The following is a 14,849-nucleotide window of genomic DNA, read 5'->3' on the forward strand; positions in this document are numbered from 1 at the left end:
CATCACGATGTTTTCCTTCACCGTAAGAACGTTGGATAAATGTACATATGTAAATCGGAAATCGAAAAACACATTGGTACATGGCGGGATTCGAACCCCGGACCTGCAGATTGCAAGTCAAATGCTTGACCCCTGAGCCACCAACGCCCTACGTTGTCGAGAACTGATTTAAAATTACAACTTAATTTGATTTATTATTTGCCAGAATCATATAACCAATAAGTTTAGTAGATTCACAAAATAAGTACTCAAGTAGTTTTAAACAATTTTTTGTGTTAATCAGGATAAATTAAAATAAAACAAATAACTTTTAAACATTGCTATGTTAACAGATAAAATGAAATATTTTAAAATCTTTATACATACATCATTTTATGATTATTCTTGAAATATTTTTCAATGGCAGTGAGACAGGCCTTCTCTGTAGAGCCTGTCGTCTTCAGCTGCAGCTCGCTACAGATCCTGCTGTATATGCTCGCGGCGGATTTCATCATTGTGCAATTAACGTAAACTTGCTTAAAACCATTCCTTATCTGAAATGTAAGTAAAAGTACTGTTATATTCAAAATCTCACTAATATTATGAATGCGATGGTTTAAAGAGGATGTTTGCAAGAAGGTATCCCCAGAATGTATGCATGGAACTCGCTAAAATTTTGCTTTAGAATATAGACTGGAAGAATACATAGATCTAAATGTTTTCATAGAATACAGACAATTAGTTTTTTATTCTACAATATGTATTTATTATAATGAAATGGGTACATTACCTTGGGTATATTTAAGATGTATGTCAAACTGGCTGTCTTTCCTGTGCCGGGTTGACCAGAGATATATAAAGATGCAGATTCCTCATTGTCAAGATGATCTAATAAGTAATTTTCAAGCCACGCAATCTCTTTTTCTCGCCCTACTAACGGTTTTATTGAATTGTCTGCGATGATATTCCTGGAATAAAAGAGTTGGTGTTAACTAACTCCTCAAGCTAATTTTTGCTATCTTTTGACTATGTTACCACCAAATATCAGGTTGGATTATAGTTAAGCACTGGGTCTTTCATATTAAATAAATATATAAGCACTTACTGGTCATTTGAGTTTTCTTTATCAACATCATCATCCGAATTATCTGTAACTTTAGCTTGTTTTGGTGGTGAGCAATCTGAAAATTTATATTAAATAAATATCTCCAATTAACTATTGCCAAAAGCTATTAAAAATATGCAAGACAAAACATCCATTGTGGTTACATTGTGTGATTTTAATAACTACAATTGAATGCAAAAGTTAAGATGAATAAATGGATGGATGTGGCAGAATTTGGCATAGATGTAGAACATAATCTGGAAGAACACATAGGCTACTAATGTTTTTTTTTAAATTCCGGACAGACGGAGTCGCGGGCAAAAGTATGTGTAAAGGGTAAACCATTCTCAGTTCCATATGTCAGCTCATACTCTTCATTTTTTCTTCTCAATTTCTGTTTTTTCTTCAAAGTATCATCAACAATTTTATCTTTTTTCAAATTAATATTAACCTTCTTTTTCACTTTAAATGGAATAGTTGCTTGAACAGCAGACATCTAAAAAAAAATGTAACTTAATCACATTCTTATCACATCACAAATAAACATAGAATATAAAAATTTACCTCAAATGAATCTTTCTTTAGGCGAAACAATAAAAAAAAACAAAGGTAAAAAAACAAGGTATTGATAAAAATCATGTTTAATTTAAATAATGTGATAGAAATATAAGTAACACAAGTTAATCACAATGATATTAAACATCAAAGCAATCACAAAACAAAAGTTATCAAACACTTAAATTATAAAGAAAAGAATATACTGACATCTTTTATTATTTTATACATTAATAAATTATTGCTTTTTATTTCTTAGAAAAAATACATCAATTTATTTTTATTGTAGTGAAATTTCATGGTAAATAAAAATAAACATTCACAAATGAGATTTCATTATTTTACTTTTAAGTTAAATGTAAAGTTTTAATCTTAAAATAATAGCTAAAATAATCACAAGTACTTATTATTACAAACAAACAAACTACGTAATCATATCTTATTTCACACCACAATTTATTTTTACTGTTTATCTTTGTTATTGAAATCGTTTTGTGACTGATGGCTCATGTTCGACATATTTTTGAATAAATCATACTGTCTTTGAGCCTTAAGCCAGGCTGTTTGCATTTCCATCTGATGTCTTATTAAATGTGTTATACTAGGATGTGTAGAAAGTAGTGGTGTAGGACTTAGATAATCGGATGTATTCATGCCGGGGTTTGATTTCATGGTAGTAGTAATTGGTTGTCTTATACTAGGTACTTTGCCAGCTGGTATCAATGGTTTCATAGGTTTTGATGGCCCCGGAGAAGGCTTAGGTGATTCACTCTTATTAGAACTAATGCTGGTCAACTGAGTACTTGTTATTTGATTTGATTGATTGATGTTATGCTCCATTGGGTTATTACTTGATTGCTTCTCTTCTGCTATAACTAATTTAGGGGAAGAACTGGGAGATCTAGTCTGTGATCTTGGTGATGGCTGAGCTGTGTTTTGCGAGCTATGGGCAGACATTGGATAACCCAAACTGGGTATAGTCGAATTTGCATTGATAGATTGTTTCATTTGGTTTAATTTATTACTGTTTGATATATCTTGTCTTAAGTTACTGGTTGGTGTACTGACAGGATTAATCTTTTCATGTTTCAATTGACTAATTCCACTTGTAGAAGGAACTCTTAATGGAGAAGGGACTGCATTTGTAGGTCTATTTGTTAAACTGGAAAAAACACTGCTCTGAGATGAAGGAAGTGGCAATGGTTTTGAAGGCATTCCCTGTTTCTTGGCTAAATTGGCAATGGACTGCATAGTTTCAAATGCTTTTGTTTGTTGTGGACCCAACTGACTTTGGATATTATGAGGAGTGGACAAATCTAAAGCAGCATTGGTTTTACTTTCTAATGAGGGAATATTTGCACCAGCCGGTTTCATATTGGGATTAGCAAGTTTATTTGCTGCACTGAAGGCTTTTGGAGTTGCAGGTACAAGTTTGGGAACTTGTGATTTATTTTTTGGTAATTTAGACTTCTTATCTGTTTGCATGGACTGAAGTTGCTGTTCAAATGTCTGTTGGAAAGTAATAGGTGCAGAGAAAGATCCACTTTGCTTGCCCAGCTTTGTGTCAGAAATAGGTTTAAGATTTGGTATTGGGCCCTTTGCAGATGTTTCTGAAGATTTATTGGTAGGCTTTGGTTGCCCAGCATTAGGTTCGCCTTTTGCTGGGGTAACCTTGATCTCATTATTGCTTTCGGGCAATTTAATTGGCTTTTTTGGATCTGTTTCAGGCAATTTAAGTATTTCAATATAATTATGAACTGGGGGGCTTGGTACTTTATGTGAAGACAAATTATTAGCATTTGATAAATTCTTATTAATCATACCCTTTTTCTGATCAACATTCATTGGATCAGGCACATTTCGAGTCTCCAATTTTTGGTCAGTTAAAGTAATAGATAAAGATGAAGGTATATTAATTTTGCAGGAGTCAAACAAGGATTTAAGAGGATCCCCTGAAGTTGTCTGACCAGTGTTAGGAATAGACAATGATGACTTCACTTGAGACAATATTTTACTTCTATCTATAGTTGGATCACTATTGTTGGCCAGCAAATCCATTCGCACTTTGCTAACAGTAGGACTTTTATTTTGAAATGATGGGGAAGATATAGACCCACTAGGTTTTAAGTCAGGCATCTTTTTAGTAACTGGTTTAGGAACCTCAGGTGGCTTTAGAGCAGATGATGAACTATCCATTTTTGGAATGTGCAGTTTTAGTGGTGACACAGTTTTTGGGGCTGATGAAGGCTGATTTGTTGGAATCTCATTCGGTTTTCGTTTAGGTGATAATGTACTTTGTACTCCAGGATTATTTCTTTTTAGTCCTGCATTATCCAAAACTTGTGGTTTCACTAAATTTGTTTGTTGTTGTTTTATTTCTTTTGTTGGTAGTGTAGAGTTTGTAGGAGTACTATTTAAAATGGAAGATGATTGTGGTGTTTTCAATGAGTCTGGTTGAATTTTGCTCTTTTCAGAATTGCCAGATGGTTTTTCAACTTTAGGTGTATCTTTTTCTTTAGAAGAATGCACTGTAGCTACTGCCGGTGAGCTTGGTATTTTAGCCTTTTCTAATTCAATTTTTAATTTTTTAATCTCAGGCATATTTGATGGTGGAAGTTTTCTCTTCAAAGTGTCATCTACTTTAGGCAATTCACTTTTAGGAAGGCTCTCCAAAGCTTTGATAGCTTCAGCAGTATTAGGCTTTTTAGGTGAAGTTTTTACATTTACGCTACTGTTTCTAGCTGTTAATTCAAAGGAATTTAAAAATTGAGATTTTTCAACTTCATCATCATTCTTCTTAGGTGGTACTGTTAACATAACTTTATTTGTACTAATGGTTTCTGTACTATTTGTTTCTTTTGCTGGATTGTTTAAGATACTTTTGTTTATTGGATCACTTGGTTTTTTAGTATTATCTTCAAGCATAGGACTATCAGTTCCTGAAGATGCCTCAGATCCTTGTTCATTAACATTTGGTGCAGGGCTGCTGACATTTGTTTCTTCAGTAGAAGTGGGGCTAGGTTTTCTATCAGGGAAATGTGTACTTTTTCGATTAATATCAAATAGTCTATTGCGAATGGCAACATAGTCAATAATGTGATAAAAAAATCTCATTGGCTCATTTCTTTTCCAGTTGTATATGTATGCTATGTCCATTAATGTATAATAATCAGGCAGTGGTACTCTCTTGTACAATATATCAATAGCAAATTGGGAACTGTCTATATCAAATTTCATGCTTAAAAATTTTTTAAGATGATTTATGTTAACTACAGCCGGACATTGCAAAAATCGCCTGGCAGAAGCTAAAGTATTTTGAGCTTCATTACTATCAGAGGATTTGCTTGAGATGCTGTCAGCATCAGTATGATCAGCATATTCCAAAGAAAACGATATGACATCTTCAGGGCTAAATATAATTCTTTCAGTATCTTCACCGCGTTGTTCCGGAGTAGCAGAAGCAGCCGGACCTGGTCTTGAAGCGTAAAATTGTTGTCGACGTTCCATTTCCTTTTGAAATAGACCAGGCACAAGTTTGTAAACAATATCTTGAAGAGCTTTATCTAATTTAATGTTCGGTTTCGCTGAATTAATCATCATCTCACACACAGGGCAATAACTTTTCACTTGCAAATGCTTGATAATGCAACTTCGACAAAATGAATGTAAACATTCCACAATCGTGGTGGCGTCTATGTAATAACCTCGACATAATGTACACGTGATATGTTCATTTACTTCCCCAATTAATGTTCGTTGAGGTACCACGGCACTATTATTCTGTTCTGCCATCTTCACTATCTTTTCATCAGGCACTTTATTAGAAGTAACCATTTTTTACACTTACGACGTCAATTAACACGAAACCTATTTATGACCATTGCAACAAATACACACAATATTTAACTTTGATGGAATACTTTTCACTATAAACAACTGATTATTAACGAATATTATGAATCAATGCAAAATATCTAAAAGAAATACATAAAACCGTGTTAGCTTGCACTCGACATGATGTATAATGTTCATGTTGGTAACACTGGGAAAGACTCAAATATTGCAATAAATGTTTAATAACTAAATAACATTAACGGTAATAACGAAATGTCATATACTGTCTTGTGGATTTACGTCTTACATATTTACTCACCGTATTATTAGTAATATATCACCGGGAACAAATAGGTAAATTGAACTGAAACTGCAAGAGATTTTTGGCGCGAATATTGTAACAACTTTTGTCACGTCAAAAAAAAAACAGACAAAGAGCAAACAACATTACATAAAACATAGATAATATAATATAATGAATTGATTTGTCCATAGTACAAGGCAAAGAGTAGGAAGCCACGGAAAAAATATGCCAAAATAGCGAAGTGATCGCTGACCGTAGACGTCCACATTTTCAGTTGCGTTTTCTACTTCAATCGACAGAGGACTGGATACACAGGAAGTGAAATTTATCCCCTTCATTTACGTTCCCCCGTTTATCAAAGCCATATCCCTTCCAAATTCTTTCCTTATAAAAAAGGGTGGAAAGGACCACATTCAGGCCTCTAACTCGCACACTCATTAGACGAATTTGGACGAATCGGTGAATTGCTACCACGCCTGTCTTATGAGTGATAATGGTATTTTATTGGTTGAATCGGCTAATTACTACTTTAGACATTGTTGTTCTGCATTGTAATAAGTTTTCATCTTAAACTCTTTAGAATTTCGTAAGAAAATATTTTATGTTACTTCTTATAAAAATGAGAAATCTACGAAAAATATCATATTCCGCTCGAAACTAGTCGGTGCCACCGGATGAATATACGTGAGTGTTTAGCCGTTTTATATAAGTTTATCATATTCGTGTTAGATTATTGTCAACATCAAAAAGTTTTGGAGGATAAAGACATTTTTGTATTGTTAGTTCAACTTATATAAAAATTTTAATATGGAAAAACTAATATAATAAATTAAATCAATAAAGTAATTGCTTTAATTTTAGTATTAAGTGTATAATGTTTGTTAAAAAAACAAATTTCTTTTATTCACCTATATTGTGGGGGTTATACAATTGATCCACATAAATGGACAGGCTGCGAAACGTGATATTTTGTGCCTATTTGATTTTCACTATCTTAGCGATGACGGTTGCAATAAGAGGTGGCGGTGAGGGTTTGAGCTTTGAACTAATAGAGACCAATTTATCTGCCTTTACTCATGACATCAATTGACGTCAGGCGTTCAGGCATATTTAACAGTATTTAGATCGGAACGAACTAAAAGCTGTCATTCTTAAGCAGAGACCTATCCATTCACACAGATCACAGGGCTATACTCTATGGCAAATTTATAATAAACAACTGGCAATTCTGTCTTAGCGTTAGTTGAATTGTCATTTTGGGAAACGTTCTTTCTTTCACTCAGACCGCGCGTAGCACAAGCTGCGAAATTTAATCTTCAGTTATTGAAATAATCCTCACAGCTAAAGTTATAACAACCACGGCGCTTTAAAGTTTTAACTCTTTTTAAAATGAGGGCTAAGGTATTTTGCTTTTTATTTGTGTATTACCTTTCAACTTTTCGTAGTGGGTCTTGTGTTGAGAATTGTTATTATATTCCGTTTTCTAATTGTTACAGTGGCGTAAGAAGCGCATGCGAAGGCTAAAGCGTAAAAGGAGGAAGATGCGTGCGAGGTCTAAATAAGCGGTAAGTTTCATTTTTGAAATAAAGCTACGCACTTTGCAAATTAATTGAAAATATCCATTTGTAGCGGTAGCAACCTTGCGTGAAGTGCACAAATATAAGCAAGTTTGTACTTTGTATAACTTAGAATTCTAGCCGGGTTGGCTTCATAAAGAAGCACGTGTTCTGAATTTCCTGAGCTAACAGAGCATTACTAAAGCTTTAGAAATTGTAAAGATTTGGTCATAAGACATATGACATGTCGTATGGTAAAATTAACATTTTTACAGATTTCAATTTTCTATACATGTGAAAATCGTAAGACAAAAATCTTACTACCATTTACTTATTGTTTTCACATTTCATTTGAAAAGTCGTCATTAGTTCACTAGTAGTAACTTAAATAAGTAGTTACGCTGTAGTGTCCCATGTGCTATTTGGTCCATGTGTAATTAAAAAAAACCCTCTGAGGCAGTCGTTATCTCACTGTGAGAATAATGTAAAGAATTGGAGGGAAAATTAAAGGCTATCTCCACCCTTGTGAATATTTATAAAATTTCATGAGGACTAAAATATAGCAAACATAAAAATAATAAAGTAAATGGATTGCTCTTTGCAGAATGCCACCACTCACTAACACAAAGCTTTTATATTGAATGTGAGATCATGCACATATTTTAGTAGATACTATTTTCAAACTAACAAGTGTCTAATTAGTTAAATTTTGTTCTAGGTACATTGGCATGGAGGCGGATGAATGAAGAAAATTCTAAATTCCCTGCATACTTGTGTATCAAATAAAATTTTAAAAAATCCAATGTAATGTTTGATTCTGTGTGCCCCTCAATTCCGTTTTTTAATGCTAAAAGTTGGGATGTTCTGGTTTTAAAGTGATGTAAACCAAAAAAATAGTAAATACATTGGCCTTCTACACTATTGTTCTTGTAATCAATGCATTGAGGTACTCGAACTCTGACAATCTAGAAGGGATACACCACCCGAGAATTGTATCAAGTAGACCACAAATAATGTTCCTCATGTTTTAGTTTATCTTGTCTGCACCAATTGTTGAGAAAAAAACTAACATACTCTATGGTTAATACAAAATAAACAAAAGTGGTTTGTCTTTTTAAAATTCGAATTTTTTCATTATGCTGTAATTTTAATTTTCATTACTTTATTTTATTACAACTCAACGTATTGGTCGCATATGGGTCGCAGAGCAAGTATTAAATGGGAAAAATCTACGCTATGTAGACCCATACACAACATTATTTCATCTGATTTTCCGAAATACTTGCCTCAGCCCTGGAAATTTTCCGTAAGTACGCGCATAGCATATCCCGAAATTTCTATGATTACAATGAATTTTTAACTTGTAACAAGATAATTCTACTTTTTATTTGCATCACTACGTAAAACGTTCTGATATGGAGTACGTATGTATGAGACGACGAAGTTGTAATACAAACATAGCTAGACTACAACTTTAGCCGGTTTGAGAAAGTCTTCCAAATGTGAATAGTCGAAGTGAAAAAGAAAATCGTAGCTAGAAAATATTACTATCACTAAGTTTACCGGACAAGCCTATAAGATGTTTTAATACCCTGTTTACCTTTCGATATTCATAATTAGTCATATAGTTCTACCCCGTGGCTTGAAATTAAGAAATACATATTATATTAGCTGATTTACTATACAAACTTCATGATACTTTATACTGTCGCACATAATGATTTTAGTTAATTAGAAATGTTTCCATTCTATTGCATTTGCAGGAAGGTCCATCCAGAATAGAATGGCTATTATCTTACGAATATTATAGAATGTGGCTTGAGGAACGCGAAGCTTGGAAAAAGCGCATGTATCCAGAGAATACAACCGTTAACATCGATATAGTCAAACGTTATGTGTTAACCTTCAAAAACAACCATCAGCCACCCAAGCCGGTGAAGAAGCAACCATTTAAAATGAAAAAGTAAATACATTTATTGCAGTAATATTTAATACCTGAATACTATTTATTTATCAACTTTGGACAAAGCTCAACTCGACTTCCAGTCAATATCCAAAGGTTTCTGGAGGAAAGAGAAAAGGGGCTGGTCACTAGTTATTAGTATATAATGTCCAACGCTTGCTTACAGGTTTGAAGGCATAGGAAGTAAAACGGTCACCAAGCGCGATCCATCAGACAAAGCCATGAGTTATGAAAAGCGGAATAAGCAAAAACAAGCAGCAAAATAATAATTAGCAAATTTCTATTTAAATTTGAAATGTGAATACATATTTGATAAGATCAGTATTGACTTGTACATGATATTATATTTTGTATTTTATTATACGATTTTATAAGCATATTTGTACACTTAATTTATTTTTTTATTATATTTCTACATGGTTTATAAATTGCAAATGAGCGATTGAAAATAAATATGTGAATAATTCATCATTTTGTAGACGCAATGCTAAAACCAAATGATGATGCAACTGCAGTAGTTCAGGAACAAATTTAAATAAAACACTACAATCACTCTTCTTGTGTAAGATTTTATTAAATTGTTAAAACAATAGAGAATATAACTTGTAACATTTATCGAACACTTATTTCTCTTTTGTGAAATTATGGTTTGGGAAGAGATGTTTTTGTGTCGCGACTACACTATGGCTTGCTACAAACTTATAAGCTTCTAGATACCACTTGGTTTGAACACAAAAACCAAAACATAAACCAATAAATCACTTAACCAAATCAGTCAATTTAAATCACTATGTATGTTTTGATCCACCAAACTTAATTCAAGCAAAATTGTAAAAACTGTTTTAGAGGAAATAGTAAGACTTAAGTAATCCATATAAAAATGTTGTCAAGAGTCATACGATAAAAGTGATTGAACTATATATTTCTAAAAACAAATAGAGGTACCAATGTGTTGATTTGAGAAATTATTGTACTTAATTTTATCATTTTTGGCATATAAGACTGTAGTTATTTGGTAATTTTTCTCTTACATAAGTTACAAACTCAGATATAATTTTCCATTAGTAAACATATATTTTAATGTAATTGGAATGACAGTATTAGGCATTGTACTTGTAAACATTTTTCAAGTATTGTGGTATCTTCTGTATGTAATATGTTAGTTGAAGAAAATTAACCGAATTGGAAAGTAAATGAAGAACCGGGGAATCCGCCAGTCGGGAATTCGAAATGTTGGCCGCGGTTAAAGAACGCCTGGAAAACTACGTTCGGGTCGATATCTGAAAGTGGAAAACAAAAACGGGTTTAATATTTTGCTCGTCTTTGTTGTTTGATTTCACATCTATGGTATACATCGGGATGTATATATTATGTAGTTATTTATAATATGTGAAGTTACTACGATGCTATCAAATTAGATATGCGGCAATAAAAGAAAAAATCAATGAATATTATTAAGGGTATTTGAACACCAGTGGTGTATAGATGTGGGCGTGGTTTACCTGCACCAGAGCATCCGTCGTCGAGGTCCTGTCCGTGGTCATAGCGGGCGCGCTTCTTGGGGTCGCTGAGCACGCCGTACGCCTCGCCCACTTCCTTGAAGCGGCGCTCCTGCTCGCGCCGCTCGCTGTCCGACGCGCCGGCGTGCCGGTCCGGATGGTGCACCAACGCGCGCTTCCTATGACAACAATGTCGCGTATTATTATAAAATGAAGATTAAGACAGTTAAAACTGTTTTATTAAAAATTAATAATTTATTACCTGTACGCTTTCTTGATATCGTCTTCGGAAGCGTTCTTCTCGACGCCGAGGATTTTATAATAGTCTTTGCGTTTGGATTTCTTGAGGGCAATCTTAGCTTCATGTAGGAGCTGTTTGTTTTCCTTGGTCTTGTCGATCTTGAGCAGGCGCTCGTAGTCCTTGACGGCTTCCTCGTGCTCCCCGAGCTCGGTGTAACACTTGGCGCGGCGCAGTAGGGCCTTCACGTAGTTCTCGTCCAGTTCCAGCGCGGCGGTGCAAGCCTCCGCAGCTTCCTTTATCTGATTCAGTTTAGCACACACGGTTGCTTTGTTGTAATATAGTTTGGCATTAACAGTTTTATTGTTCTTGTCCACCTCTAGAGCCTCGTTGTAAAGATTAAGAGCTTGTTGCCATCGACCCATTTTGAAAGCCTCATTACCTAAAACAGAATATATATTATTTCATTACTAACAGTTATTGTTCAAGTCAGAGTAAAAGTAGCATTACTTGATAAAGTTGTAAATTAATATTTATTTATAATATTTACCTTCTTCTTTTTTCTGTTTTAAGAGCTTAGCTTTTTTATAGGTTTCCATTGCTTTCTTATGATCTGGTGCCAGTCGTAATACTTGCTGGAAATGCTTGAATGCCTGTTCATCTTTGTCCTGAAAAAATATTATCCAATAAGATAATTTGTAATTAGATAAGACATTTTCTCAACATCTTGCATGAAAAAATTAAAGTCGCATTTTACCTCAAAATACAGACATAATCCCCGAACAAATATGGCTTCCGTGTCGAAACTATTTGACCGTAGGCAGTCATTCGCAATTTCTTGTGCTTCTTGACAACGACCAAGCATTGCCAAGCATTCTGCTTTTGTTAGTTTTGCCCTGTAAAATATATTGTCTTAATAATATATTACACATAAATATAATTTGTTTTTAACAATGCTATTATACAAGTAGCTATAATAGACGATTGATGAAAAAAATTAACTTTTGAATAATATTTATTACATTAAAATCTAAGTAATAATCACAAATTTCATATAGCTATTTTTTATTATATTAAAAGGTGACAAATAAGCTGCTGGCATTCACCATGATTCAATCATTTAATAAGTAATTTCTTCTAAATAATAAATTGTCTGACGAAAGTAGTATTAGAGGCATTTTATAAAGAAAATGTGAGTCAGCATTACAATTACAAAAATGTATCAATACGGATATACGACGACCTTCTTGTTAAAGAGACAGACTGCAATTATGTTTACACATATAAAGCTCATTGTTCAAGGCAGGAAGATATACACTAAGGAAATATTGTTCACAACCATATCGGGCAGATTGGATATATAAGCCAATTACAGTGATTTATTTTTGCAAACTAGTTAAGCTATGCAATCACATGTAGCGTCGGTGGCTCAGGGGTCAAGCGCTTGACTTGCAATCTGCAGGTCCTGGGTTCGAATCCCGCCATGTACCAATGTGTTTTTCAATTTCCGAATTACATATGTACATTTATCCGACGTTCTTACGGTGAAGGAAAACATTGTGATGCAACCTGAACATATCTGAGAAGAAATTCAAAGAAAGTCAACCGACCCACACTTGGCCAGCGTGGTTGACTATGGCCTAATCACCCTTAACTCAGGGTAGGCTCCGAGCCCCTCGGTGGGGACGTATAGTGAGCTGATGATGATGATTCACATGTCGGTATCGGACTACGCATCGCGACGTACGAATTTTAACATACTTTGTATAGAAAGACACTTTTGCCTTGCGTGCCAATGAAGTAAAAAGATACACAGAGCAGTTGACGCGCCCCATACGCACTTCACGTCTCCCCTGCGATGCGTTCGAATAATTTTGTTGTTCTAGTAAAAATCGTTATTACTGCTAACAACTGAATTACTATAATCCAGTCTTCATATAAAAAGTTTTGAGTTACCATAGATTACAACTATTGTAATATATGTTCATATTGTATTTTATCATCTCTATTTCTAAATCACTAGGAGAATTTTCATGAATACAGTTGGAAATTTAATTTATTTTTAGTTTAAGTATAATATACATAATTTATATGGACACAGCAAATCTTTTAGGTGATAACATAATATATTGATTAATTAGATGCATACAAACTTATAACTTGTATGTCACTGAGCTTTGTAACCTTCAAACATACAGTTACATTTACAATACAACTATATTTTTTTCACTAAATTTGATAACAAAAACACTATTACAAAAGTGGACAAGATAAGATGGTATAATGAAGTCTATTTATAAATATTCTGTGGACAAATAAATCGAATGAAGGTTCAAATATAAACTTACTTGGTGCATGAAGGACTGTAATCAAGGCACCGGTCCATGCAAAATACAACACGGCGATAATCACCAGCATCCAAAGCTCGCTGTGCATCCTCATTGAGTCTGCGCAGGGTTTCAAGTGCACGTCTCTCACTTGTTACACAGTCTGGTCCACCAAGTTCACTGGCTCTTTGGGCTGCTTGATCACCACCAAATAAATCGCCTGAAATGTATGTATACTACTTAATTATCATCAGCCCAGTGGTCAGTGGTATTCTACGATTTCAAATGGTCATAGGCATATTTAAGGCCAGTTGTACCACAGTTATATAGATCATCCATTTACTTACCAAGAGCTATGCAGCATTTTGTGACACGTATATAACCTTTTGTGAATGTTGGATCTAATGCAACAGCTTTTTGAGCATCTTCTAAAGCCTTTTTGTACATGCCCATCATCATGTAACAGGCTGATCTATTTCCATAGTATGATGCATTATCCGGACATAGCTTTATGGCTTCTTCATACATTGCTAATGCACCTTTATAATTTTTAAATTTGTACAAGTGGTTACCACTTTCTTTCTTTTCTTCGGCCAGTCTACAAAATATAAACATTACTTCCTAATTAAAATGACAATGCAATTTTCTTCTTCACATTATCAAAGTACCAGGTGATACATTAATAAAAGTATATGTATGTACAATAATTTTAAAATATAAAATATGCAATATTTTTTATAGTTATGAAATAACAATCAGCTTTTAACCATTCCATCCATGCCATTGAAATATCCATATATGCCTATATATGTATCAAATGAATTTTTATATTTCATTAGACGAGAATTTTTGAAGTGTAAATGTATAAAATGCTTCGAACTTTTTCGTTCACCCACATATAAAGCCAAGTTACTGCATTACAAGTAGGTCAAATGTCAAGGTACTAAATAGTTAGAATAAAATTGAACATTACGATTAACCACTTTTACTCCATGATTTTTATAAATACGCAGACACAATAGAAAACAAATAAATTTTAATTTTAACAAGTTCACTTTTTTTTTAAATAAGTTACCTTTCCGGACTTTTTGGAACTAAATCGTCGATTGTTAAATCCAATGCCACTACTTCCGGCTCTGCCATTTTTGCGATTTATAATATCAAAAGGATATATTTAAACCCAAAATATCCTCTGTTATTTTGACGACTGAATCACAAAAGAAAGAAAAGGGTCTCCTTACTTTTATTGTCAAAATGGTGTTGGGAGTGTAAAAAAATAAATGATTTGAAGTAGTATAGATTATAAATATCACTTCAATATAACCTTATACTGCAAAGCAAAAGCGTATACTTGGCCTATATTTGAATCGGCATCCTGAAGGTGATAATAGGTGTATTAGAATGTAATGTAATATACTTGTAGCAAATGCCTTAGTTGTTTAACTTTAAATATTTTCTATATGGGCTAAATTAAATTCGCCTCTACTTA

General features: G+C 33.6%; 3 protein-coding genes across 3 annotated transcripts in view; 1 reads left to right on the forward strand and 2 right to left on the reverse strand.

The window, feature by feature from the left end:
* The window catches only part of LOC106127441 (polycomb group protein Psc), a 7,202-nt gene extending 1,441 nt beyond the window's left edge, over nucleotides 1–5,761 (reverse strand). The window contains exons 1-6 of the mRNA XM_013325518.1: nucleotides 2,106–5,761; nucleotides 2,057–2,063; nucleotides 1,427–1,580; nucleotides 1,085–1,160; nucleotides 770–947; nucleotides 367–533 (exon numbers count right to left, since the gene is read on the reverse strand). Coding sequence (XP_013180972.1) covers nucleotides 367–533; nucleotides 770–947; nucleotides 1,085–1,160; nucleotides 1,427–1,580; nucleotides 2,057–2,063; nucleotides 2,106–5,473 — 3,950 coding nt within the window. The 5' untranslated portion in view covers nucleotides 5,474–5,761. The remainder of the gene's footprint in view (nucleotides 1–366; nucleotides 534–769; nucleotides 948–1,084; nucleotides 1,161–1,426; nucleotides 1,581–2,056; nucleotides 2,064–2,105) is intronic.
* Nucleotides 5,762–8,434: 2,673 nt separating this feature from the next.
* Nucleotides 8,435–9,688, forward strand: LOC106127681 (uncharacterized). Its single transcript, XM_013325867.1, has 3 exons — nucleotides 8,435–8,639; nucleotides 9,097–9,296; nucleotides 9,463–9,688. The coding sequence occupies exons 1-3, from the start codon at nucleotides 8,529–8,531 to the stop codon at nucleotides 9,560–9,562; spliced, it is 411 nt and encodes a 136-aa protein (XP_013181321.1). The 5' UTR covers nucleotides 8,435–8,528; the 3' UTR covers nucleotides 9,563–9,688.
* A 157-nt stretch (nucleotides 9,689–9,845) lies between these two features.
* On the reverse strand, nucleotides 9,846–14,609 carry Tpr2 (Tetratricopeptide repeat protein 2). Its single transcript, XM_013325866.1, has 8 exons — nucleotides 14,436–14,609; nucleotides 13,708–13,958; nucleotides 13,382–13,580; nucleotides 11,791–11,929; nucleotides 11,584–11,701; nucleotides 11,058–11,475; nucleotides 10,799–10,974; nucleotides 9,846–10,576 (listed from the first exon to the last, which is right to left on the reverse strand). The coding sequence occupies exons 1-8, from the start codon at nucleotides 14,501–14,503 to the stop codon at nucleotides 10,470–10,472; spliced, it is 1,476 nt and encodes a 491-aa protein (XP_013181320.1). The 5' UTR covers nucleotides 14,504–14,609; the 3' UTR covers nucleotides 9,846–10,469.
* Nucleotides 14,610–14,849: the final 240 nt, after the last annotated feature.

Source organism: Papilio xuthus, unplaced genomic scaffold (genome assembly GCF_000836235.2).
Source record: "Papilio xuthus unplaced genomic scaffold, Pxut_1.1 DF824655.1, whole genome shotgun sequence".
NCBI lineage: Eukaryota > Metazoa > Arthropoda > Insecta > Lepidoptera > Papilionidae > Papilio > Papilio xuthus.

Excerpts from the sequence above, each read along its gene's own strand:
- Tpr2 (XM_013325866.1), bottom strand. The coding sequence starts at position 14,503 with ATGGCAGAGCCGGAAGTAGTGGCATTGGATTTAACAATCGACGATTTA. Across the intron at positions 11,930-13,381 it reads TACAGTCCTTCATGCACCAA|GGCAAAACTAACAAAAGCAG; the intron begins GTAAGTTTATAT and ends TATATTTTACAG. Across the intron at positions 11,476-11,583 it reads AAAACAGAAAAAAGAAGAAG|GTAATGAGGCTTTCAAAATG; the intron begins GTAAATATTATA and ends ATTCTGTTTTAG.
- LOC106127681 (XM_013325867.1), top strand. The coding sequence starts at position 8,529 with ATGGGTCGCAGAGCAAGTATTAAATGGGAAAAATCTACGCTATGTAGA. Across the intron at positions 8,640-9,096 it reads CTCAGCCCTGGAAATTTTCC|GAAGGTCCATCCAGAATAGA; the intron begins GTAAGTACGCGC and ends TTGCATTTGCAG. Across the intron at positions 9,297-9,462 it reads CAACCATTTAAAATGAAAAA|GTTTGAAGGCATAGGAAGTA; the intron begins GTAAATACATTT and ends GCTTGCTTACAG.